The sequence below is a fragment of the Lynx canadensis genome, chromosome D4 (assembly GCF_007474595.2).
Source record: "Lynx canadensis isolate LIC74 chromosome D4, mLynCan4.pri.v2, whole genome shotgun sequence".
Classification (NCBI taxonomy): domain Eukaryota; kingdom Metazoa; phylum Chordata; class Mammalia; order Carnivora; family Felidae; genus Lynx; species Lynx canadensis.
The window spans coordinates 3,844,375-3,872,074 of record NC_044315.2 but is presented as its reverse complement, the minus strand read 5'-3'; the positions used below and the strand labels follow the sequence as shown (position 1 = coordinate 3,872,074).

Below are 27,700 nucleotides of genomic sequence, written 5' to 3'. Positions count from 1 at the left end.
GAGCAAGCAGAGCCTAAATATTATAGAGTATGAGTAGCTTTCAAATAAACCTTACAAACCATGACATGCATGAGTTCCTATAGCATCTACAGGTGATCTGTGATGTATGTGAATACAATGTTCCTTTGATATATGTTTAAAATGAGTTTCTGGATGCAGAATTGAAAAGCACACACTGTTCAAGCTCATTGTTTACAAAACACTTTTTAAAACTGGGCACCGATGCTTTTAAGCAAGCTTCAACAAGTTTGTAAAAAATTAACTGTTTTTCATTTTCTCATAACAACATCACATAGGTCACATTTGACCTCCTGAAAATATCCTGATATAATGGGACTGAAATAAATGGGTGGAACTTAACTGTGGAGGATTTAGAAAACTGCATTTCTCTATGATACAATTCCCACACAGGAATTACACCTCGTTGGTTGAACCCCCAAGTGGGAGAATAAAAATAGGTCTGTCCCACAAAACAGGTAAAATAAGAGAATAGAGTAAGTCTAACATACATTCATAAAGACACAGACACCTTCTGTGCAGATCTTAACAAGTGTTTCTACACTGAACACACACTGTAGTTCCTACACAAACACACCCCCAGCACCCCAAGAGCATCCCTCGCCCTTCTGCAATCATGGACATATTTCCCTATGTTATTTCTAGACAGGTTTATCATTGTACCTTTCCACATTTCAGTCTACCATCCATGTGGAACTGGGTTTGCATACGACGTGAGGTAGGGATCAAAATGAAGAGCAAAAATCTCTTGATTCTTCCCAACCCGTCCTTTCTTAAGGAAGAAAAAACACCCACAGTCCCCTCAAAGAAAAGAGGAAGGAAGCCCCCCAACTCATCTTATGAGGCCAGCATTAACCTGATGCCAAAACCAGGCAAAGAAATTCCAAGAAAATAAGCTACTGAAATCTCTCATGAACATAAATGCAAATATTCTAAGAGAAGTATTAGTAAATTAAATTCAGTGAGTTATGAAAAAGGTAGAATGAGTATGTAATTCACAAACAAGATGTGTGTGTTCCACATCTTGTTGGTTTTAACATCTGAATGAGAGGTGGCTTTAACATTTGAAAATCAATCGGTGTACTTCACCATGTAAACACAATAAAGGAGAAAAACCATAAGGTCCTCTCAGCAGAGGAAAAGAAGTACTCAGTAAACTGTAATATACATTCATGATTAAAAATAAATCTCTCAGAGAGTAAGAACCGATGGAAACTTTCCTAATCTGATAAAGAGCAGCTACAAACCTAATAGTGAGATATTTAAAGTATCCCCCTTCACAAAATCAAGAATGAGAAATGAGGTTACTTCCAGTTTTATTCAACATTGAGCCACAATTCTGGGCTAATACAACAAGGCAAGAAAGAAATGTCAAAGCATAAGGATTAGACAGGATGAAATAAAGCTGTCTTTATTCACAGATGACACATTTCGGGTCAAAGAATACACCGATAAATGACTAGAAATGATTTGAGGGGTAACGGATGAATTCAGTCAAGGATGCTGATGATCAAGTCAAGAGGTGAAACTGGTTCTATTTCCATATCCAAGCAACACTGGAGATTAGCAAATGAAATTTCAAAAACTATAGCATACATATTAACATCTAAAATACTAAATACCTCCAAATGAATCCAAGAAGAAATCCAAGACTGCTACAAAGGAAACTACACCCTACACAGAAAACTACAACCCACACAGGAAGCTACACTCTATACAAGAAGCTATACTCTACACAGGAAACAACACCCTACAGAGGAAACTACACCCAACACAGGAAACTACACCCAACACAGGAAACTACACCCAACACAGGAAACACCCTACACAGGAAACAACACCCTACACAGAAAATTACACTCTATATAGAAAATGAAACAACCCTCCTTGAGAGAAACCTGAGAAGTCAAGAGCCACGTAAGTGGAAAAATGGGTTATGTTTATTGATTGGAAGACTCACTATTGTGAAGACATCATTTTGCCCTAAATTGACCTACATGGCCTCTCCTCTCCCCAACTCCTCTAGCTGAAATTACGTCTCTATAGTTATGCCTATGTTAATTTGTGTATTTGATTAAGCAAGGAATGTAAATGTCACAAACTAGTGAAGAAAATTTATGCCTTAATACAGGGTAATTTATATTCATTTCACAAATAACTGTGATATGCGTACATGTATCTTCAAATGAGCATATCAGTCGATTACACACACCCAACAAAACGATATTGAAAGCAAGAGTTTCTGTGCGTGCTTTCTCACTTGAAGATTCTTGACGCTTGAATAATGTAGATCTACTTACGTAAGAAAAAACATTGATAAAATGTCTTCAATTTAAAATAATATCTAACAGCTAAACCCGATTATCAGTTAACACACTAATGCCAACACGCACGTTCAGAGATATGGTGTGTCTGGAAAGACCATACAGACCAGTATCTTTCCTGCACCGTCTCTGTGGGACGCCTTCTAAAATAATTTTTTTTTTTAACGTTTATTTATTTTTGAGACAGAGAGAGAGAGAGAGAGCATGAACGGGGGAGGGGCAGAGAGAGAGGGAGACACAGAATCTGAAACAGGCTCCAGGCTCCGGGCTGTCAGCACAGAGCCCGACGCGGGGCTCGAACTCACGGACCGCGAGATCGTGACCTGGCTGAAGTCGGACGCTCAACCGACTGTGCCACCCAGGCGCCCCAAGGGACGCCTTCTAAAGAGCAAGTCACGTACGGCGATCTCAGTGACCCAGCAATTCTATTTATCGTATGACATGTGCTGTTATTTGAAAATGTAGGAAAAAGCAAATATCATTTCACTCATGATATTTGTAATCAGGAATTTTATGGGTAAGAGAAATAGGACACAATTTAACAAATAAGATAAAATAACTGAACACACACACACACACACACACTATTGTTAGTTAACAGTACTGGTATCTGGGGGGCATAAATATGATGTTCTACTTTTATCACATTTTGCTTGTTTCTACCTTCTAATTCTCTAAAAGGCACGCTCACGCCACCCTAACTGACACAGGTAATTAGAATTTACGTAGTTCCCATACGCAATGGATGCTCGCATTGTCACTCTACCAGAAATGAACACGAATGGACTTGCTAACAAAGACAGATTCAGCTGTGCCGGGTTGTATTTGTGTTTCGGATGTGCATTTACAGGTGGTGCCCAGAAGGTCTGCTCGCGGGAGGATGTGCGGGGTGGTGTTGCAGCCACGACTTACTTTTTCATCTGGTAGTAGCCCTTCTTCACGGTCCCGAAGTTACCAGAGCCCAGTTCGTTGTCCTCCAGGGTCAGCAGCTTGCGGTCCAGGTAGACTTCCTTGGGTCTGATCTCCTCGGGGTCCGCATACGGGCTTTCATACACCTCGGTGTCCATGGGCAAGGCCTCTCTCTGGGCGTCTGCAGGGCGGTCCGGAAGACACAAGCTTGGGGCTGGACCCCCGGTGAAACTCCCATCATCTCCCGCCCCCGGCCTCCTGCCCCCCCCACCTCCCCTTTCCAGACCTTGGTCACCTCGTGCGGTTACGGCGCCAGTGAGCACAGTCTCTCCCAGTTTGTTGGGGGGGGGGGCAGTGAAAAGCCCCTCTTCCCCGCCGGGCCCGACCCCATTCTTGCACGAATGTGCATAGAGAAAGGGTCTTTCAATGCCAGGGGCAAAGACGGAGGGAGGCCTTCCTGCCGCATGTAAAAATTCGGACACGCCTTCTACTGAGGGGTGAGGTCTATGTCACGCCCCCTCGGCCCCCAGTGGCTTTTGTAACTGTGTCAACGTCAACCAGCAGAATGTATGGGAAGGGACGTCTGTATACACTCGGGCGAGGTTGTAAAGGACCCGGGACCATCTGCACTGTTGGCTGGAAACATGGCTCTCGAGCTTCAGACGCCACGCCAGGCGTCGGGGCCGTCCGGACGCTTTCCACGCTGTGAGCAAGCCCACGCCAGCCCCCGCCAGGAGACGGCCGCGGAGGCCCCTGGACGAAGCAGGGGCGAGATGCCGGCCGGCCCCCGTGCTCCAGCCTCGCCCCGGCCTCCCCCCCGGGCCCGGCGTGCCCAAACCCCTGACCCGCAGGAGACCCTTCGACAACCGCGGCCATTTTAAGCTGCTAAGTTTGGGGCTCGTTTCTGCAGCAATGCACGGACTGACCAAGCTCACCGATAAAAATGCAACCCGGAGTCACGCAGAGGACCCGGAAAGGGCTCCCACTTGTGACGACCAGTCTGGCCGAGGGCTACGGGCTTCACGGAGGTGGGGGTGCGCCCTCGTGAACTGGGCCCTCCTGTGGCCTCAGGGCCCCTGCACTTCCCTCAGTGTGGCTAGAATTCCAGCCACCCAGACATCCCTTCCGTCCGGAGCAGCCCCGCATCACCGCCCCTTCTGCTGAAGCGTGTTGGCGGTAGACGGACACACACACCCTTCCAAGGACGCGGTCCCAGAGCCGTGAACTGGCGGTGTGCAGCAGTGTGGAAGAACGCTTTCCGTGAGGCCGTGTCCCCGACGGAGAGGCCTCGGAGACCTCCTCATGCCCCAGAACGCCACTGGCCCCAGGCAGGTGACACCTGCCACCGGCCACCGGCCAGCAGCGTCACCCACACCGAGCCACCGCTAAGTCGGGCCGGCGCGACTGCGGTGCGGTGAGTGGCCGGCGACCCACGAGTGCGTTTCTCACCTCTGTCCGTGGGCCAGGGCCCGCGGTCCGGCTCGTACGGATTGAAGGTCACGGCGCTCTCCGGCCGGCTCCCTTGGGATGTGGAGGCCTGAAGCACACAGACGACAGCAGGTCACTTTCCTTCACGGGTGCTCCGTCGGACTGATCTGCACAGTTACTTGTAGTTTCAAAGAATCACATTTGAACTTATACAGAGACGACAAACGAAAGAATCAGGAAGAGAGACGAAAAAACCCACGTGGCTCATCTCATTCTTCGGGCAGCTGTTTGGACCCCGCGAAGGCTAAACAGAGCTCGCGCAGGGGGTCCCCGCTCACAGACCCTCTTCAACCCCGTTTCCGCCTCTCAAAAGATCCCTTGGATTCGTCTTCCTGGCTCAACTCTTAAAAGATCCCTTGGATTCGTCTTCCTGGCTCAACTCTTTCTTTTCACTTTTATGTCCTATTAAAGTTATTTAAGAAGAAACACTGAGGGGTGCCTGGGTGGCTCAGTCAGTTAAGTGTTCGCCTTGAGCTCAGGTCACGATCTCACCGCTTGTGAGTTCGAGCCCCGTGTCGGGCTCTGTGCTGACAGCTCAGGGCCTGGATCTGCTTCGGATTCTGTGTCTCCCTCTCTCTCTGCCCCTCCCCGACTCAAAAATAAATAAACATTAAAAAAGAAGAAACTGTGAATATCTACTAGCTGCTTCCACGCCCTCCCTGACTCCAAAGCGTCTACACAGTCCTAGTTTCTGCCTGTATCTTACCCTCCACAGAGATCTAGCTACGTGTGGGGGAGATGCCAGAGGGGGGGCACCGGCCAGTGAGCTATCGGTCCCACGGGGACGCGGCTGCCGCTGGCCAGAGCCCAGTGCTGCTAATAATGACAATAATCACAGACCCCGTGCAGGGGGGGAACCTGTTTTCCGAACCCGAGGGAAAGGAAATCTGCCCAGTACCCCGAGCAGGTAACGGAAAACGGTTTGCTGGCCGTTATTAATGGCAACGACTCTTATTATTTATTTGATGTGCGTTGATTTGCATTATGAAATAAGAGGGTGTGGGGATGATCTACTCCTTACGTCCCTATAAACTTTCCCTCCTGAAAGTCTCCATCTTGAGTCTTCCTGGCCACCTCCACCCTCTCAACTGAAAACAAGGGTCAATTGGTCAATTTGGTTCGTGGAAAAAAAAAAATCACAATTCAAACTCTTTTTTTGGTTTGTTTTGGTGTGACTTGAATAGGGGTTTACATACCCATGAACCTCATCGGCGCCCAAACACCGGCCACGAAGAAGTGAAATACTGCCAGATTTTGGAGAAATTTAAAGAAACGGAGACATCAAGCTTAATTTTACATTGCCACTTGTTTTGCGTCACACAATGCGTCCTCACCTGCCCTCCTGACATCACAGGACCCGGAACCACAAGTACGATAATAGAGTCACAAGGCACCGCGGCCACGCCTCGGCCGCTTGTCTCCAAAACCTTGACCTCCTTGTTCAGGCCGACTACCGAGCGCCACGGGCCCACTGCTCGCAGTGGCAAAGGCCCAGGTGACCAGGCTACGGACGCCCGCTCTCCCATGTCAACCGGTGGTCCTGGCTCCACGTTCTCCTCCGACTACCTCAGCGTTCCCGCCGCACTCACAGGAGAGGCACCACGTGTCGAGGGTGCAAACGGTGTAAGGCACAGTCGTGCATTCGCTACACCCGAGCTTCGTCTTGCCCACCACTGGTGCTCCATAAAAATGTGCCAAACACGTACCAACGAGTGAATGAATGAGTGAGTGAATGAGTGAGTGAGTGAGTGAATGAATGAATGAGTGAACGAAGATAATGTCTCAAAGCTGGGAGATGTGAAGAATGAGTCAGTGTGATTTAAAAACGATTTAGGGGTGCCTGGGTGGCTCCGTCGGTTGAGCGTCCGACTTTGGCTCAGGTCATGATCTCACGGTCTGTGAGTTCGAGCCCTGCATTGGGCTCTGTGCTGATGGCTCGGGGCCTGGAGCCTGCTTCAGATTCTGTGTCTCCCTCTCTCTCTGCCCCTCCCCTGCTTGTACTCTCTCTCTCTCTCTCTCTCTTAAAAACAAACATTAAAAAATTAAAAAAAAAAGCTTCTTTTAGGTTTACATTTACTATCCTTTCAACATCTCTGATCTTGGCTGCAGGTGGGAAACTGAGATCCAAAGACAAAACTTTGACACGAGGACCCGCCGTCCTGGGCAAGGGGAGGGCACCAGCGCCCCTTCTCCTGACCTTGAGACCTGCCCTGTGACCCTTAGCGCAGTATCCTGGGGCTATAACTGCTTCACCCTGAGCGAATGTTCTTCAGAGCAGTGGACTTCACAAGTTAAAGGCAGAAGGCAGTGACCCGACAAGTGAATCCCATGGGGAAGGATTGGACAGCAGAGGTGGGGGTGTGTAAGTGACAGGGACGCCAGGGCGCCAAGAGCAGGTGGGAACCACCAGTGACGGCCAGAGTGACATCGGCAGGGTGGTGCTCACCCCCGGTCTGCCTCGGAGTAAGGACCCGGGTTGGGGTCTCCCTCGGAAGGTCAGGCAGGCCCCCGTTTTCAGCCGAGGAGGCCGTGTGGACCACCGCTCTGTTACGAGCCTTCACGGCCTCACCGAGCCCCACAGGACGCTCACTAACCACATCTGCTCCCTGGCTGCGCCCCCAGGTCCTCCTCATCCTCACTGGGGGGGCAGGGGACGACACTCTGGAGAATGTTCTTTGGAAGAAATGGGAGATTTTCTGTCGTGTCAGTTACCAGGGCGGCAGTGACACTGTGATGAAAGTAAAGACGTGAAACGGGTTTCCTGTCTCCTGAAGTGTTCGATGGATGCGCCACTTAGTAGGACAACGCCCAACACCCTCTGGGATCGAGGGTTCACAGCTGAAAAGAATTCAAAGACTTTGTACAGAATGGGCTCTGAGGCAGGATGCTAAGTTATAAGAGTATTGATGAGTATTACAACTTAACGACATTTTAATTTAGTGAAAAACATACTGCGGGCCTATTATATCATTTATCATTATTCTTTCTGATTTGTGTCGGTGGTTTATTCCGCTCTAATCAACATCATCGCCCTGTCTGCATAGAGAACAAGGTGTAAACGAAATGTTGGCAGGTGCGTTTTCCCCGTGTTTGCGGACGTTCCAAACAGAGCTCAGTCCCGCCGGCCACCACTAGATGGCGCAAGGTCCCTGCGTGTTCTGCGTCCCAAAGACCAACTTGCGCCTTTTCTTCAAGTTTTAACGCACGGAGGTGAAAACAGGTCACTCCACAACAATAAAAATAAGACCAGATTAGGTCTGAAATTCGAATCCCCCATCTCTCACTGGCCGGGCTTGACCGCAAGCGTAACATTCTCTGGGAGCCGATGTGAAGCTGGGGATTCAGAGGTGAACGGACGAGTAAAAAATACATTGTCCTCACAGCGCCGACAGGTAACCCAGCTTCCTGACCCGTGTGTCTGGAGCTGTGTCCTAACATCCATTTCCAGACCTTAATTTTTAGACTCCTTGACAGACATTTTGCAGTCAGGCACAGCAGTAATGAAGGTGGCCCCATATGTGTCACCGTTGCAGGGACTAAGAAGGGGCTGTAGGCCTCAGAGCCATCGCGGATGGGGCTCTGGTCTCTGGTGGCGTGACCGTGGTCCCAGTGGGGAGCAGGGACCCGCGGTCGAAGGCACACTTCCTCGGCCAGGGCACGGAACGATACTGAGTCTGCTTCAAATTCACGCCAACCGACACCTGAACCTCACGATTGATCCTCTCTCACCTTCGGAGCAGAGGTCCACAACGTGGCCCTTGACAGTGACGTGGAAACACGTTTTCTCCAGGGTCTGGGTCACCGCTTCGGCGTTACCGTGTAAGTGGGTATGACTCCACAACCCCTCTTTCCTTTCCTTCCCTCTTGCAACTCAGCCCCGGTGAACTGTGTATTTAAATACGAGCCTTCAAAATACCCCAGTCACCAGTGCAGAGGTTGGCACGAAACACGGGTTTCAATGTGAAATTCTGGAACACGTTTCCACCGAGGTAAACGTCCATGCTGTGTGGCGCTTTGAGGGCACGCGCCTTGGTGACACGAGGCTGGGGTGCTGTCTTTTAAAATGCATGTTTTAAAATGTCTTTTAAAATGTTTGTGTGCTTAGCGAAGCACGACGAACATTCTGGTATCTGGTAGTGGGAGGGGCTTCGTTCATTTAAGGATTTCCAGTCTTCAAAGCAAGTGTGTGGAGGGGTGGGGAGAGGGTGAATCATACTTGCATTCGTAATTTGACTTTGTTTCTGTGTTTAGGTGTGAAGATGTTCCTAACCTCTAAGGAAAATTTTAAAATATCCCTGCTCCTAAGTTTTTATTAGGACATCTCTAATATCTGATTAACAAGCTTTTTCAAGTCAAAACACACTTTTCATTAACCACCCACATGCTAGAATTAATTCAAGTTCTGACATGTACCTTTTGTGCCTGAATCATTAAAAACAACTATGTATGTTGGTCAAATTAACAAACTCAAGAGCGTCATTTGCACCTTAGCTAACCAGACGGGGTATCTGACATAATTCCCCTAAATGCTTCCTCCTGACTGCTTCACGAATAGAAAATTCCTCTTCTATTTACAAAAACATAAATGCCAGCTCTCCTAACATATTTCTGAATAGCGATTAAAATACATTTAATCCATAACTTAAATCACACAATGCTTCTTTATTGATATCTTTGGCATCTAGGGAAAATCAATGCATATTTCAAAAATGTTATAAATTTAAATAGGCAATAGCCTTTTTTTTTTTTTTGCCAGAGATGTATCTTCATAGTATTAATCAGATTAATTAGTTTCTTTTTTAAAAATGCTTATTTATTTTTGAGAAAGAGAGGGTGGGCAGGGGAGGGTCAGAGAGAGGGAGACACAGAATCTGAAGAGGCTCCAGGCTCTGAGTTGTCAGCACAGAGCCCGACTTGGGCTCGAACTCACAAACTGTGAGATCATGACCTGAGCTGAAGTAGGACGCTCAACCATCTGAGCCACCGGGCGCCCCAGATTAATTAGCTCCTAATCCTAATTCTAATTAGAAATTCTTTCTAATTTCCCTTTTTAAAACTATTATTAAATAAATTCAAGAGGTACAAATTTTAGAAGGCACGGCAGGGTTTACAACGAAACAGGACTCTCCTTGACAGCCCTGTCTCGTACTCCCACAGCAACTGCTTTTACCGGTGTCGTTATTACTGTATTTCTTCCAGAACATTCTATATTCTATCAGCACAGATTCGTCACTTGCAACTAACGCTGTATTTTGGAAACAATTCTAGATCTCAGCTGTCTCCCACAGTGTGAGTTTTATTGTAACTGGTTTCTTTCCCAATGATAGACTTTAAAATTGTTTTCAGACTTTGTCAGTTATACGGTGCTGGAGTAAACACCTTCACATATACGTGGTTGTGCATACATGTAACAATATTACACACCTAGAGATAACATTGCAGGTAAGAAGTCACGTGTGCTTTTATTTCTGGTGGATGTTATGAAACGACCTTTTTTTTTCGAGGCTGTATCGCTTCCAGCAAAGTGTAGAAGGGCTTATTAGCCTCCTCCCACACCATGCCATCAAGCTTTTTACTTGGGTCCATTTCACAGATGGACATAACGGGGCACCAGAGGTTCAACTTGCGTATCTCTCGTTATGAAATGGAGCAGCTTCCCCTATGTTTACATTTTCCTATGTTTTCCCTATAAGAGAAATACAAATATATTTGCTTTACTTACAACTACCTGCTGACATCCTCTGCCGTTAGCCTGTTAGTTAAAACTCTTACTGACTTACAGAATTTCTATATATTAAGGATCTTAGCCTTACACGTGTGTCATTACCAATACTTATTCCCAGTTTATTTCCTTTGATGATATTATGTTCCTTATCCATGCATGTGTTTATTTTTAGGTAGCCTTACAGATATTTTAGGTAGTCTTAGTGATATATATTCATAGTTTAAGAAGAGGAGACATGTTTGGGGTGCCTGGGTGGCTCCAACTTTTGGTTAAGCGTCCAACTCTTGGTTTCAGTTCAGGTCATAGTCTCCGATTTCGTGAGTTCGAGTCCTGAGTCGGGTTCTGCACTGACCGTCGGGCTCTGCACCAGATACCAGAAACTGCTTGGCATTCTCTCTCTCTCTGTCTCTTCCCTTCTGCGCTCTCTCTCTCTCTCTCTCTCTCTCTCAAAATAAATTAATAAAAACTTAAAAAAAAAAGAGGAGACACATTCCTTTAGTGTAAAGGTCTACTACGTCTTTTCTAGATCTCTCCTTATTCACCGTGAGTGACTAAGCTGGCTTCAGCCTGCTTGGGACAGGGATGGGGTGGGGGTGAGTTGTCTCCTCCCAGGGCTGGGCTGCTGTTTCCTGGGGTGATGGCTTATTGATGTGTCAGTGTGGCTACTCTGAGCTGTAATCTTCATTACTGAATCAAATTATCATCTTGGTACTGCTATGGAGGGATTCTGCATATGTAATTGAAATCCCTAATTCGTTAATTTAAGATTATCATGGGTGGGCCTGGCTTAATCAGCTGAGAGTCCTTTAGGGAGAGTTGAGGCTTTGCCAAGAGAGAAAAAGAGAAAGGTGGAGGGCGGACTGACCCCCGGCTGCGGACGACAACTTTAAGCATCTCCGAAGAGTTCCATCCTGCTCCTGAAGTTCCCTTCTTGACGGTCGGCCCTACAGACACGGGACCCGCATATACAGCCCCCATAATAGCATAAGGCGAGTCCTTGCGACAAACCTATACTCGTATGTGAGTGCACGCGTGTAGAGATGTGTGTGTATGTAAATATGTATGTACGCGTGTGTGTGTCTGTTTTGTGTACACAAATCTCCAGCTGGTCACGCTCCCTTGGCTGAACCCTGCGTGGTGCACTTAGGAACCACGTAACAAAGATACGCATGGAACGCTCTCTGTCTACAGTGAAACCGGCCATCCCCGGGGCTGCACAGGGGTTGGGGGGCTGTGTGTTGGCACATAGGGTTGGGCCACCATACAGGGGATCAGGAATAAAGGAATCATGGCAACCGGCGGTGTGGCCCACGTCTACAGGGGATCCCCCATGGCAAACAGGCAGGCCCTGTGCGTGGAGGGGCCATGGAAGCCAGCGAGCAAGGGGTCTGGGCACCATGCATGCCACGCATCCTGCCCCGAGCTCTTCTACGCAGCTCTGTCGGGGGGCGGCGTCCGATTACCAACTCCTGAATCTTGTGTTTGACCACCAAACCCTTGTAGCAAGGTCGCAAAGTTGAACTACATTGTAATTACAGCCTTGAAAAGCTTACAGCTTGTGATTACGAACACGCACCTTGAAGCAGAATCCGTTTTGCATCACCTCGGTTGATGGGTGCCATCTGGCCCCTTCAGCAGGAAACACTGCTGGACCCCGGGCCTGTGAGCCCCCAGGAGGAGCCCTCTCCCAAGGGAAGGGGCGAATGCCGAGGCCACGCGGGCCAGCAGGCGGCAGTGGGAGAGCTGTTCTGGGGAGCATGGGGGACGCTGACCTCTTCAGGGCCACAGCCTCAATCACATGCCGGTCCTGGGACCTTCTAGCAAACGCCAAGCGGTGTGGCAAAGTGGGCACTGGGCACAGAGAATGTGTCACCTTGACAACCTGGTCCCCGACTCCTAAAATGCCACCCTTAGCAAAGGCATCCTCGAATGTAGCACCCCCCCCACCCCCCCAAAGCACTGCCCCCTCCTAGCTGAGTCTTCCTGCGGGCTGACCCACGCTTCCTGGGCCCTTGACATTCAGACAGCCATTCCGTTTCATTCAGCTCATCAAACGTCACGCTCAACTCCCCTCTCTGGCCTGCCGTCAGCGCGACTGAGAACGACTTCAGTAGGACGGCTCGCTTGGAACATTCCTCCTAAATGAAATCTCAGGACTTTTATGCTTTTTCGTTTCTGTAGTTTCTAGCAAGTACTGTAGCCAACTTGTATCCTGTGTTGATGCCCAACTGTATGTCTGGGAAAATGCCAATTGATGTGAACGTGGAAAGAATTAGTAATGAAAGAATTTTCTACCACCAATGATAAAAGCACAAAAAACAATCCATACATAATATATGTCTGTGTATCTATACACACACACACGCACACACACACGCGCACATATATATGGAGACGATTCCTTATAAATAAAAATCATTAAAATAATTCGGCTTCTTTCCTCCTAATCCAACCACACAGCCAAATATAAAACCCCTTCCTATGTCAACCTTACTGCCCCATAAAGAAAACAGGTATTTCTAATCCTCAAATGTCCACGTCTGTCTTCATGCACGTTCTACCTCCAGTTCCGTGCTGGAAGCCGACAGCCGTAACGCAGGTACTGTCGCACTTGGCGTCCACAAAATAAACCGTCTTAGGCGCTAAACCCTGGCATTCCTCCCGGCAGCGTGTGATTTGTGCGACCGGCTCCCATTCCTGCAACACGGGATTCTGGCAACAAAGTCACGTGGCTCGCTTTGAAACGATTTTCCGACGCGAGGCTCCCACTTTCCCCGTCGACCCAAATGACTTTCAAGCGCACATTCAGCAGAGAGGGCACGCTCGCGGCGTGGACTTGGTGGCAGTGACCGGACTCACAAGGAAAGCACAGGAGGCCCGGGAGGGGGCTGCTGACCGGGGCTGCACACGGCAGACAGGACAGCAGAGCAGCGGGGCGGGGGGGGGGGGGGTCAGGGCAGCACACGCGGAGGCCAGCGGGCACCGGAGCGGGGGCGCCGCGTACGGGACAGTCCTACCACTCAGTCAAGGACCGCAAGCAGGGGACGCTTTAGCACCTTTCTGTGGCCAGGCTTTGGGAAGGAGTATGATTTGATTCTTGAGATAATTCCACCCGCTGACCATGTCTAGAAACCATAACGGCAAAGAGGAATAGTAAATGTTTCAGAAAACAAACACGGGCTACTTACATGACATACTATTTCGACTTGCTTTACAATGATCACCGCCAGCCCCCTCCACGTTCCGCTAGGAGATTCAGCACCAGCAACACTGGGTCACTGGGGAGGCTTCAGGAGAAGCCCACCACGTGAGCAGAAGGATCGGGAAAAATATTTTGGTAACAGTTTCCACGGAGAGCTATAAGATCAGGGCTGTTACGTTAAATAGCTCCTGTATCATATAGATTACTGAATCACAAACTCGAGGCAAATCATTCTAAAGAATAAATCAGATGGTGCCCAATTCTGTTACATCTTTGGGGTGTTGGTTCTAAGGTGTTTGTGGAAATTCCAGATTAGGACACGTAGGGCACGTATTTACTTTTTTTTCCCTGTATGTGTCTCACCAGTTAATAAAAAGGTTTTCCAGAATAGCTAACGTCCTGAAGCTATTGGGTGATGCGTGGCTACATACAGGCTTGATGTTCTTTTATGAGCTCTCAGCCCTGAGCCCTCACCCATCTCAGAGGAAGAGAAAACTGTTTCATGGAACACACATGTTCCAGTAGACTCTCCAGGCCCAGGAGCCGCGTAAAGCGTAAAATAAAATGATCACTCCACAGAGGTGCTATATTTTAGACGCTGGGGCCAAAGTTCACTGGTACTTTAGCAAATTCCTAATCGCCCCCATCCAGTGGCGGCTACTGGCCCCAGAGAGCCTCACTGCTTCAACACAGACACAGCCTCTGAGCCGTCAACGGGCCTTACCCGGGGCAGAACGTTTATTCTCTGTGGATTTTGTTTTTTAAGGGTTAACAGGCAAATCGGGAGACGTGGAGCACACAACTCAGGATGGGGGAATTTTATACTTTAAAGGACACCTAAGGTGCACACCGAGGTCCCCCAAAAGGAGCAGGACCGAGTCCTGTCTTGAGTATAAACCTGTGTGTCAGCTTGGAACAGTCGGGAGGTAGGAGACTGGTAGGATTCTCTCTTTAGGGGCGTGTGCTGGGCAAGCCCACGTGGAGACATGGGGACAGGTGACATTCTCACCTCCTACTGACATGGAGGGAGAGGCCAGTACCTGCCTTCTCTAGGGGCTTCTCCTCGTCTGATGCAGCTGAGCATCCCAGCCCCTCCCCAAACCTCCTCCGCTGAGCTACTGCCAGACCAGCTCTCCCGAAAGGTCGAGTCTTCTGAGAACCATGATTTAACCAAGAGAGCTGGCAGGGGGGCGGGCTCAGTGAGACATCTTGCACCCCAGACTCACTACAGCGACCATGCACACGATCCCACACAGATGGCTCGGGGTTGGGCCAGAGCTGGAGGCTACCACTCCCGAATCCACTAGGGGGCGTACTTCTGACTTAACACTGGGTGTCCCAGCCTAACCTACAAATAGCCTCTGCCGGCCTGGAACTAAAAGTAGGCTGATTTTAGCTGACACCCCCTCCCCCCGGGTCGCAGTTTACCAAGGTGACAAAAGCAACAGTCACCTCTACCCTTGAGTGCTAAACCTTGCACTAACATATGGCCTCTTCACCCAAGGGGCAGTTCTGGTAACACTTACTGCAGGATGTGGACCTGGGAGGGGCGCCCGGGCTCCGAAGTTGATATTTCCTGGGTGGAAAGAGCACGGTCGGTTAGGGCTAAGTCCCGGGAAACCCGCAACACGCCTACCTGCCCCCCACAGATCACTCAGCCTGACTGTCCAGCTGTCCTGCCTGGGGCGCCATTTTTTTTCGATGTCTTCTCTTCACTCGCCTTTCTTACCCACGCAGTTAGAATCAGTCCGTTTTCTAAGGTTAAAGTCATTGGCTACATTTTGATTAATGGGACTGATCCGACATTTTTTATTGATCTGTAAAAGTAAGTCCTCATCCCACCTGAACCTGGGACAGGCCAAAAGGAACACGAGGCTGATTGTTGTCAACATCTGAGACATGGAGGTTCCAACATCAGGGACTCACCTGTCTGCCCGCCAATTTTCTGACACGGAACTGTAAGAACTCTTAACAGCCCATCTGCTTTATAAGAATAATGCTCCACTAGCTGAAAAAGAAGAAAGTAAGAGCCATGCATAACGGAGGAAGGAAATGGAGAAATCCCACCTGGGGCAGCCGACTCCCCTTTCAGACCTTAAATGTGGCTCGAGGACAATAAAACGTGCTTCCTTGGGAGCTCATCCTGCTCCCTTCCCATGGCCCCTCCCCCCGGCCTCAGATTCTGGACTGAAGTCCACATGCCACCTCCCATCTGGACTTGACCTCACTCTCCCCACACCCTTGCATCCACCCATCCACCCACCCAACCATCCATCCACTCATCCATCCATCCATCTACCCACCCAGCCAGCCAGCCAGCCACTCATCCATCTATCCACCCATCCATCCACCCACCCACCCATCCACCCACCCATCCACCCATCCACCCACCTATCCAGCCAGCCAGCCACTCATCCATCCATCCATCCATCCATCCATCCACCCATCCAGCCACTCATCCATCCACCCACCCATCCATCCATCCACTCATCCATCCATCCATCCATCCACCCATCCAGCCACTCATCCATCCACCCATCCACCCACCCACCCAGCCAGCCAGCGACTCATCCGTCCATCCATCCATCCATCCATCCATCCACCCACCCACCCATCCACCCATCCACCCACACATCCAGCCAGCCAGCCACTCATCCATCCATCCATCCATCCATCCATCCATCCATCCACCCATTCATCCACTCATCCATCCACCCATCCACCCAGCCAGCCAGCCAGCCAGCCAGCCACTCATCCATCCATCCATCCATCCATCCATCCATCCATCCACCCATCCAGCCACTCATCCATCCACCCACCCATCCATCCATCCACTCATCCATCCATCCATCCATCCATCCACCCATCCAGCCACTCATCCATCCACCCATCCACCCACCCACCCAGCCAGCCAGCGACTCATCCGTCCATCCATCCATCCATCCATCCATCCACCCACCCACCCATCCACCCATCCACCCACCCATCCAGCCAGCCAGCCACTCATCCATCCATCCATCCATCCATCCATCCATCCATCCACCCATTCATCCACTCATCCATCCACCCATCCACCCAGCCAGCCAGCCAGCCAGCCAGCCACTCATCCATCCATCCATCCATCCATCCATCCATCCACCCACCCATCCATCCACTCATCCACCCACCCACCCATCCATCCACCCACCCACTCATCCTCCCACCCATCCATCCACCCACCCACTCATCCTCCCACCCATCCATCCACTCACCCATCCACCCATCTACCCACCCATCCATCTATTCATTCACCCATCCATCCAACCATCCATTCCATCAGCCCTCCTTCCCTTCCTTTTTCAATAGCAAGCTCCATTTATTTGTTTATTTCTCCTACATCCGTATGATGTTATAAAAACAAATTCAGCATGCTAACATTTCTTCCTTTATTCAGTCATTCATGCTAAGCCTCAAGGCAGGACCAAAGGCAAACTAAGATGAATGAGGCATATTTCCTTTTCCTGAAGTGCTTCCTCTCTTGATGGAGAGACAGGTAAAGGAATCACAATATACTATTAGTCATCGGTTAATGCTGCACAAGGGCTGTGGGCAAAGGCTTTGGAGGTACCAAGTCATTCAGCCCAAAAGTTTCAGGGAGAAGATGTCAGAGCTGGGTCATCAGGACAAGGTCTTCTAGAGAATGACCTTATGTTGACAGAATGTGGCCATCCTTGGCTAACAGCTCCCAGAAAACCATGACTCATGATGTCCAATTGGCCCATTAAAAAATTAATTAATGGCAAGTAGATTTATTTGTATCTCATCAAAATTACACAATAAGAAGACAGCCTTGATATTTCATATTTTCTTCTCTCAGACATCTCTTCAGACAACCTAGAATCTTCATATCTGGTATCTGTTCCTTCTCTGTTTATTGGTACCTTTTCCAGCTAAGGACCCTGCTCTTGAATCTCCTCTCAAAACTTACTTGCTTGGGTGAATGTTTGTATCTGTAATTTTTTTTAAGTAGGCTCCATGCCCAAGGTGGGGCCTGAACTCACGACTACGAGATCAAGAGTGGTATGCTCTACCGAAGGAGCCGGTCAGGCGCCCCTGAACGAATATATTTTACCCTTCCAGGAAGCACTCTCTTTTTATGTCATCTTTTATTGTGGTAAGCTCTACCTCTAAGCAGGCGTTTCAACGAGGCCAGCCCTAACACGCTTCTGAAATAGACACAGAGGCTCTGTCCGCTCCATTGAATGTAACAGCGTGTCCTCGGGCTGACAGTATCGAGGTCCCTCCAGCAGTGAGGTGCCTGTCCATCTTTCCAGTGTCATTCAAATATCTTGTGTTTTCTGACACTGTACTGACAAGGGTGCCTGGACGGTGGGCTTGCACATGAGCGTTTCCCTCCCGGGCAGGGGTCAGCAAACTTCCTCTACAAGGGGCTGGACAGAGATAGTTTAGGCTTTTTTCAGGCCACTTTCCCTGTCACACAGTCCTTTCTTAAAAAAAAAACAAACACAAAAGCACTTTGAAGTATAAAAACCACTTCTTCCATAACTGTACAAAAACAGGCCAAGGGCCAGATTAGGTCCTGGTTTGTTGACTCCGTCCCCAAAGTAAGCCAGTCCAGCCAAGTGTAGCAATTCCCAACTCCCAGGGAAACAGCTCGGGGCTCCTGGGGGGGGCCATGAACAGCGGCCCCTCACGTGGCTCTCAAGAAAAAAAACCACTGAAATCACACCTGTCAAAATGGATGAGGCTCTTTCTTAAGCCCAAGGGCTAGAGAACACACACGGGGAAAGATATTAGCTAGGGCTGGACACTGACATGCTGGAGGAATCCACGAATACAGGTAGAATCTTGGGAAGAAACTCCAACAATTAGAGACGGTTAATGCTGGGATGAGCCAGTGTGCTGACCTTGGCACTGTGCGTGAACTCACACAAAGGAAATGGTCATCCCGGAGAAGTCCAACGGCTCTGTGGCCGTGTCCTGGTCATGACACCGGGGCCCCCGAGCAGTTGTGCTGGAGGACAGACCCGGGGCCCTTATGTGCACACCATCCACAATTCTTGTAGGAGGTGAGAAACGCTGGTGGGAATTAATACCCACCAGCAACGTCCCCTACTCATCTCTGAGCTGCATTGGGCACTCGTATCTGGTAGGCTGAACGCTCTCTCAAACTGGTGCTGGTGAGTTAAAGCAGACCCCGTGGTCACTAACGAGCCACACGGCAGACGATGCCGGTGTTACAACCGATGTGAATAAATACCCAAACACCCGGCATTCAGAAAAGAGGTATTTCTTTTCCAGCCACAGCATTAGGAACCAGAATACATCAGGTGGTGGTTACTGTGCTTTCAAGGGATGAGAATCCTTTCTGCCGGTTTTCAAACAGATGGATTTTGAGTGGAGCCCTTTCCTGCTATCGGCACCGGTGAGGTTTGGGGTGTGGGCGCGTGGACACAACCCTCATTGCGTTCCTCACCCACGAAAGCTCCGTGTGGTGGCCACTCGGGCCAGCAGAGTCCCTGGGGTTTCTCTGCTGCTGGACCCAAGAGATTATAGGTGCCTGGATGAAGTGATGTGTGCAGCACGGCCACGGCCATGGCCGTGGCCACGTGTCGCTGTGATGGAAATGAAAACAAGCAGTGTGTTCCCACCTCCGCCCGCTGGAAAGTGTGATGGCATCGATTCCCTGCTCCTTGGTCCCTGTGTGTCTCCCGAATTATGAGCCATATTGGGGTTTACTAGAGGTTGGGTGAAAAAGAATCCCTTTTCAGACCAGAGCTGAAAAATCCTGAACCACCCAGGGAGCGCTGCCCTTTCTGAGTCTCCTTCGTTTCCAGAGCTTCCTTCTGCAGCGAGCAAGCACCCGATGCTTTATATAGAGCGAGAAGTGCTCCCAGTCCCCAAGGCATGGCCTCCTGTTCACCTCTGAGCACAGCTCTCCGGGGTGGCCGGCGGGGGCAGGGGGGCCCTCCATGGTGCCCAGAACTTCTGGATTCCAGAGCCTCATGCACCTGACATCCCCCCCCTGGCCCGGGCTTCCGGGCACCTGAGGGTTGAAAGGAGCCCCTACGGGGACCCAGGTGGGCTTTCTCCCTCCTGAGGACGGCCCGTACCTGCCAGAGCGTGTCAAACTTCTTCCCGTCGGGGATGGAGAGCTTCCCCGTTTTGTCCTTATCGATGCGGTAGTGCAGTACCTTCCCCTCGTGCAGCAGGCACAGGGCGTAAGACCCGTTGTCGTTCCTGTCCCGGATCCTGCAAGACAGGAGGCGGCGCGTCAAACCCACACCTGCCCCATGTGCCGCCCGCAGTGCCCGACCTGGGCTCCGGGGCTTGGCCCCCCGTGCATAGAGAGGCCCGGCCGGACCCTTGGGTGGGCAGCAGGGGGAGCCCGGGTTCTGTGGGCGAGTCTCCGTCCACCTGGGGGAGCCGCCCAGGCAGGCCACCAGCACAGGGCACCCACGGCACAGGGAGAGTCTCTGCGCTGGCCTCTCTTCCCCGAGGTCTGCGTCTGGGGCACAGCCCCAGAAGCCGCAGCACCGCCGGCCTGCCCGGCCCCGGGTGCAGCGTGGACGTGCCTGGGAAGCATCTCACGTCGGAAACTTCCCGACCACAGATGGAGGGGGCGAGGGCCCCCTCTTCCCAGGGCCTTTGGGGCCCTGGCATTTTCCACAGTGAGGAAACTAAGCCCCCAAAACGTTTCGCAGCGTGCCCCAGGGCACCGTATTTTGAGAAGAGCTCGAGTGACTGTGCCACGCTGCGTGGGATTTCCGTGCTTTGGGAAAATTTCGGACACCTCCTTCCGGTTGCAAGAGGTCACGCCCCCGAGACGGGCGTTGGAAACACGTGTGGTCGGTGGACTCATCCCCAAAGGTAAGTGGACACAGACGGCCGAGCTGTGTGCCGGGTGGGGCTGGACGTTTGCTCTAAGAATACATTTCTCACCGAGTCACAGTTGGTTGTGCATGTTGGCCGGGCGGCCTCCACACCCCGCTGCTCCGGGCAGCTGGTGCGGGTTCGGGGACACACCCAGACCCCCCTTCTGAAACCTTCTGCACCTTCAGAACAGCTCCTTCCTCCCAACCCAACCACGCCACCAGCACCCCAGGCGTGAACCTGTCTTCACAGCCCCGCGGCCGGCTAAGGCCTGTTCGTCATTGTCAAAACAAAAAACAACCACACGGAAGGGGTAAGACCTATTTTCATACGGGAGGAGAACGGAGTCTTCTTTATAAGAAGCTCTTTTATAATGTGGAATGCGGGACTGCTCATATTTTACTCCATAAGCACCCGCGGCCAACAAAAAGGGTGGTTTGGAGGGATGAAGAACTCCGTGAAATGAACCCTGAGCGTGAGAAATTGACACATGCGCAGACCAAAGGGGACCGCGGGAGGACAATGTCCATGGGCTGTTCCAAAAGAGCACTCTCCTTGACTTACAGCCTTTTAGATCTTTGACCTCAGGGTCCTGGAAGCAAGAAAAGGGATCCAAACTCTGGTTTTCTGAATTCGTGCCTAAATTCCAGCACTCCATCTTGCCCGATGCCCGGATTGAAATTTTCTTGTTAAAATTGAGACGGGGGATGGCAGATTGCCCAGGGGGGATGGTGGGACCAGAATAATCCGGGAAACGCAGAGTAAGACCACGGTGGAAACACCCCTGGGCACCCTTCAGACTGGCCAAAATGAGAAAGGCTGATAATACCAAGTGCTGCCTAAGAACAGGGTAGCAGGTGCCCTCCATGCTGCTGCTGGAGTATGATTCTGATCATCTACTTTTGGGAGACAGCTTGGAACTCTCTATGGATCTCAAACCTGTTCAGTCTTTGGGAAGCAGAAATCCACACTCCTAGGTAAAAAAAACTGATGCCCCCTGTGCCCGGAAAGTATGCGGGTGTGTTTACAGCAGCTTTATCTGTGATTGTCTCAAGCCGTAAACCACCTAAATACAGGTCCACTGACAGCAGACAGAACGAGCACGTAAACTCTGGGGTATTCGCACGACGCGACATCGCAGAACAATCCGACGGCCGAATGGCAATGACACAGACCACAGGGGACTCCCAGGAGCAGAAAACACACGCCACGATTCCTTGTGCGCGGGTTCCCAAACAGCAAGAGCAAATGGTTTGTTTAGAGGTGCACACCTAGATCCTAGGTGATAAAACCGAAGAAGAAAAGAAAAAAAATTGAGGGTACGTCGGACACCAGAATCCAGGAAGTGGTGTCCTCGAGCTGTGAGCGGGGCGGGCCCCCCGCCACATTGGTTTTCCTTCTCTCCCCTGGCGGTGTTTGCTTTGTGAGTATTCACGGATCTGCACCTCAACACGGCGATGCACTCATTCGTGTGTTTTCTGTTTCGTGAGAAAAACAGTATAAAGAGAGATCTGGCGCAAGGAGGAGATACGGCGGGTCTTGCTTTTGGACAAGGGATTTCTGCAAAAGCACACACCTCCTTCGGCCCCCTCCCACCCCCTATCGGCAAGCCCCCCCACCCCCAGCCCCAGGGCACAGGTCCTGAAGCAGAGTCCCTCTGTCCCGGAGCTCCAGCCAGGCAGCCTGTGGCCAGCTCACGGGGATCCCGGCAGCGACAGCCAGCCGGGCAGCAGACAAGCCGCTTGACAGGCCCCCCCCCCATGGCAGCTGGCAGGAAACGAGGGCAGAGAAGGAAACCCACAGGCCCAACTTCTGTAGGTGGCGAGGACCAGAGGCCCGGTGACGCTAACGGCCGGCAGCTGTGAGGCATCTGCTGGCTTCAGGCAGATCCTGGGCTGGGCTATTTTTAATCTAACACACGCGGAAAACTGGTTTGGAAGCCGGAGCGGCCCCTCCTGCTCCCCCAGAAAGCTCGCTCTGCCCCAGCACCCCCACCAGGTTCGTGGCACTGACCCCTCCCCCGCAAAGAAGGGGAGCAAAGGCTCAGCTCCCAGCTCCTCTCCTGCGCTAGGGGCCAGCCAGCCTCAGGCACGTTCACGGAAGCCCCAGAATGTCTCTTCCCCTGTGGGCCTCTTGGAAGAAGCAAGCCGACGACACGTTTGTGTTTTGCTATCACGGTGCTGGGAACTGTAGCCGGGCCGCAAAGCTGTCGCACGGCAACTCTCCATGGTCGGAGGGCAGCAGAGGGCAGGAGAGCCCCCTGCCTCCCAGGCTGCGTGTCTCAGGCTCTGGGCTGGGCTGGCCTTGCCCCTCCCAGATGCCGAAGCCCTTGGCCCAGGAGGGGTGGCGGGGGGGGGGGTGGAGGCCTGGAGCAGCTGCCCCCTTGTCCACCCTCCGACGCCTCCTGGGTCGGAGAGGATGCGTGCTGGTAATGCCCAGGCAGTGGCAGGGAGGGGAGGACCACCCCCCTCTCTGCCACCCAGGTCCTGACACGTTGTGCCATGTCTGCGGCAGACAGGACAGCAGGGCACAGCCTCCTGCGTGGCCACAGAGCCACAGAGCGTGGCTGGCTGGAGGGGAGGAGGGCCGGGGTGGCCGTGTGTGCCCGACGACGGCCGTGGCTGGGGCGGGCTGTCCGGACGGACCGGGAGGGCTCGCCCCTCCCATCCAGGGTAGTGATGTGCTGGGCGGGACCTCAGGCCAACCGTCCACGGAAGAGGAGAGCTGGAGGGCTCTCTCCCGGTCCGAAAGAGACGCACGGAAATGCACCTTCCGGGCACCGTCGCCTTGCATCATAGCGAAAGGAGGCACACGTACGCTCCCTGCAAAGCAGGACCGGCACGGAACGCGGGTCCGCATCTGACGCCTCCGTCTCTCCCCCGGCCCGTGGAACCGGGTCATGCCCCTCCTTTCAGCTTCCCGGGCGCCTTGGTCGGATCAACGGGCTGCTACCGCCATCAGCCCACAGCCCCTTGAACATGTACTTTAGACAGGCTGTGCCGCGACGCTGACCCGGACCCACAGAGCCACACGTGTCAAACAACGTGGTGTCCCTTGACCGCTGATGGGCGCACCGGACGGTCACTGCAGCACGTGGGGCTGGGGGCCAGCCACACCCGATCTCACTCATCAGCGGACAAGGGCAAGGGCTTTCCTAAACCCACACCCTGCTTTTCAAACTTAAGTATATAACAAGAAGGGAGGTGCAGCTTGAGCTGGGGAAAGGGGGCAGTAAATACTAAGAGCGACAACAAAAATGTGGGTTTGGTGTAAGGGCGAATACGAGTATGGCCCTGCCGCGGACAGGGCAGCGGGGCCGCCGGACCCGAAGAAGAGATCCTCCCAGGCTCTAGGAGACAGCAGTCCCAACACAGGAGGCTCAGGATTCCCACAGGTGCACGGCGATCAAACTGAGCTCGAAAAGATCACGAAGACATAAGGCAACATGAGTTAGGAGATCGAGGGCAGGGAGGGAAGGAGAGCGGAGGACACAGAGGTTTGAACCCTTAAGGACTTTCATATTGGAGTCACCGATCACTGGAAGGTTGAGCTCCCTGTGTACGAAGTGTTCAAGGAAACGAGAGGGGCAATCGTGGGGCGCCCGGGGGGCTCGGTCCGTTGCGCGTCCCATTCTTGATTTCAGCTCAGGTAATGATCTCAGGGTTGTGAGACTGAGTCCCGCATCAGGCTCGGCACTCACGGTGGAGCCTGCTTGAGATTCTCTCTCTCTCTCCCTCTTGCCCCTCCCCACTCTCGCTCTCTTTCTCTCTCTAAAAATAAAGAATAAAAAATATGGAATTGCAAATATGACCAAGCAATCAAATACTCTACACATGCCCAGGAATGTTAGAGAAACCACCACCGCAACAAAGAGAACTGCTAGAAATTAAAAAAAAAAAAAAAAAATGTCATTGGTGGGGGGGAAAAACAGTGGTTCAGTTTAAAAGCAGATTAGACACATGAAGTGCCATTTAGTGAACTGGAAGGACGGACACAAAGACATTACACAGGCCAACACATGGAGAAAAGACGATAGAACGTGAGAAACGATACACAGGATGAATTCAGAAGGTCTATGAGATGTTTAACAGGAGCCTCTGAAGGAATGAATGCTAAGAAAGAAAGAGGGTAGCAGTTGAGGAAAAACTGGCTGAATATTTTCCAGAACTGATGGAAGAAAAGACTCCATGGTTGTAGGGAGCAGACACATGGCGACCACCTAGGCTTAACTCCGTGCACGGTACCTTGTTCGTCTCCGTAACAACTCAGACAAAACATCAGTTTCCTTCCCCGTTGTGTCATTGAGCAATCTGAGGCCAGAGAGGCGAATTAAATCACATTTGTTCCTTGTTCACAGGGAATACAAGCGTGCACCCTTATAAGCCATCTCAGTGTCTCTGACGAACGTGCCATATTGTGACTGTATATTTCTTGAATGTCAGTGAGTCGTAATTGCATTGAAAAGCATCACTAATGGGGCATCTGGGTGGCTCAGTCGGTTAAACGTCCAGCTTTGGCTCAGGTCATGATCTCGCGGTTCATGGGTTCGAGCTGACAGCTCAGAGCCTGGATCCTGCTTGGGATCCTGTGTCTCCCTCCCTTCCTGCCCCTGCCCTCCTCGTGCTCTGTCTCTCTCTCTCTCAAAAATAAATAAACATTAAAAAAATGTAAAAAAAACAATAAAAGCATCACTGATTCCTATTTCCAAAGCGAGGCCTCCACCTCGCTGGGAGACTGCACAGCACTGGTCAAGGTATCATCTAATATTCAAGGGCGACAGGCCCGCCATCTGGTATCCCCAAGCTTGGGTCCGTACTAGACAAAGGCCACTCAGCTCTGAGCTGCACACCCGATTCTGGCTGGACGCAAGTCTCTTCTTCAGACGGCCACTGTCACTGAACCTCCTCGTCCCCAGTTGTGCACAGAATGCGGTGAGCCTTCTCTGGACCCTCTATGCACGTTGCTGACTGCTTTCTCTGCAGGGACTCCCACAGAGCCGTGAACGTGAGAGGCACGAGGGGGCATGCGTGTGTGCCTAAGGGAGGGACAAGCAGGATGGGAAGGGTGTGATGGGAGGATATGGGGGGGAGGGAAGGGAAGGGAGAAAATAACGGAAGCATCACACTCTACCTGGAAGTAGCTGGTAACATGAGGATGATTCTGAGTAAAGTGTGTGTTTCTCCTTGAAGGGGACAGGGGAGGACTGTCAGGGGCCACCTGAATTTCAGATGTGACGCACTTAGGGGGATCAGTGGTTCTGAGGGGGCTGGAAAGGGCAAGCCGCACCTCTACTCTGCACCTGCTCAGAGGCCCCCCTTTGGATCAGGAGGGGCTCCTTGTCTGACTGGCTGTCACTCCAGTCTCTGCTCTGGGCCAGGCCACGCCCAGGTCACAGTGTCGAGACTCTGCAGTTTTTTCCCTTTCTGCCCTAACTCCCTTCTCCTCACTGTTCAGGGCACTTTTCAATGTCCCTTTCCCCAGGAGGACGGGGCTTGCTGAGACCCTGCTGTGAGCACTGCACCCGTGACGATGGGGGCGGGCCATCCCTGCACTAACGGCGTTCAGAACAGGTGCGACTGAGGTGCAATGGACAGGTGCACAGAAATAAAGAACATACTGGGTGTCAGCAGCGCCATTCGGTTACACGGGGCGACCGTGACCGATGGAGCCCCACACCCTTTGCGGCATGTCCGTCTTTCTCAGTGTGACATCTTCGGATGTCGTGGCGAGGGCGGGGCCGGAATCAGTCTTGTTGGTCAGTCTCCATGGCCCCTGTCACAGTGCCTGGCACGTACCTGGCGGAACGCAGGAACATTCTGGTGCAAGGACGACGATTTCCGTAGCTTCTTTCTGAACAGCATGCTTCTAAATGCAGTGGTGATTTCCTGGCTTGCTGAGTCCCCTGACAAATCTGAAATATTACTTGTTCTTTGTAACATTAATTCAACTATTTAGGGAGCCACCATCTGTGCATTTTATTTATTTAAAGATTTTTTTCAGTGTTTATTTTTGAGACAGAGAGAGAGAGACAGAGTGGGAGCAGGGGAGGGGCAGAGAGAGAGGGAGACACAGAATCCGAAGCAGGTTCCAGGCTCCGAGCTGGCGGCACAGAGCCCCACAGGGGGGTCAAACCCATGAACTGTGAGATCATGACCTGGGCTGAAGCCGGATGCCCAACCGACTGAGCCACCCCGGCGCCCCTCATCTGTGTATTTTCAAGGTCGCCTTCAAGTTGCTCTCGGCTCTGTAAGAACTAAAAGGACTTTAAGCCACAAATGATCAAATATTTACCCGCCTACTAAACACAAGGAAAGCGAGAATTCTACTTTTCTCCTTTGGCAGGAAATGGAACTTTTGGAGTGTTTTCTTTCTAAGATGCTTTACGTGATGAAACGAAGGGCGTCGCACATTACATCCGGGCCCCTGTGATGTGTACTTGGGGGACGCGTGCGGGTGCCCGGGCTCCATGCTGCCTGGACCACGAGCTGGGGCCCATCCAACCCAAGCAGGGCCCAGCAATGTGACCGCACAGCTTCAGGGTTTTGTACGATGTATAAACGACACTTAACCATGACCAGAGCAGAGCACTCTTCCTCTATTCCAACGTCCTTTTTCCAAAGTGGACGATGATCCCGAAAATGTGCGTGCCTTACTAATAATGAGTTGTAAACCCAGAGGAAGGACTGCGTTTTTTCTTTTTTCCACACGTGGGAAATAATATTACTAAACTATTGTCCACGGAGGAGGCGATCAAGCATTGCACAGTTGAAAAAATGTAGAAAATAAAAGGCACTATTGAGATGTGTCAGGCAGTTGAGCAAAAAGTTACGTTACGGTTTTCTAAGTTTTGTATGTTTACTGTATTTCCCTCTTTGAAAAGTGTAATTTATTGCAATTTTTTTCTTATTCTAAAAATAGATTTTGTATTTTTTTTTAAACAAGGATCTCCAGGGGCGCCCGGGTGGCTCAGTTGGTTAAGTGTCTGACTTCGGCTCGGGTCATGATCTCGCGTTCGTGAGTTCGAGTCCCGCGTCGGGCCCTGCGCCGACAGCTCGGAGCCTGGAGCCTGCTTTGGATTCTGTGTCTCCCTCTGTCTCTGCCCCTCCCCGACTCATGCTCTGTCTCTCTCTGTCTCTCACCAATAAATAAACATTAAAAAAA

General features: G+C 51.2%; 1 protein-coding gene across 3 annotated transcripts in view; it reads right to left on the bottom strand.

The window, feature by feature from the left end:
- SYK (spleen associated tyrosine kinase) overlaps positions 1-27,700 on the bottom strand; it is an 88,721-nt gene that overhangs the window by 20,276 nt on the left and 40,745 nt on the right. Inside the window, exons 4-11 of one of the 3 annotated variants that reach the window (XM_030294504.1) lie at positions 19,780-19,918; positions 15,593-15,674; positions 15,193-15,242; positions 13,521-13,589; positions 13,026-13,176; positions 12,041-12,315; positions 4,701-4,788; positions 3,255-3,432 (exon numbers count right to left, since the gene is read on the bottom strand). In XM_030294504.1, coding sequence (XP_030150364.1) covers positions 3,255-3,432; positions 4,701-4,788; positions 12,041-12,315; positions 13,026-13,176; positions 13,521-13,589; positions 15,193-15,242; positions 15,593-15,674; positions 19,780-19,918 — 1,032 coding nt within the window. The remainder of the gene's footprint in view (positions 1-3,254; positions 3,433-4,700; positions 4,789-12,040; positions 12,316-13,025; positions 13,177-13,520; positions 13,590-15,192; positions 15,243-15,592; positions 15,675-19,779; positions 19,919-27,700) is intronic. The other 2 variants (XM_030294505.1, XM_030294506.1) reach the window with 2 other exon arrangements.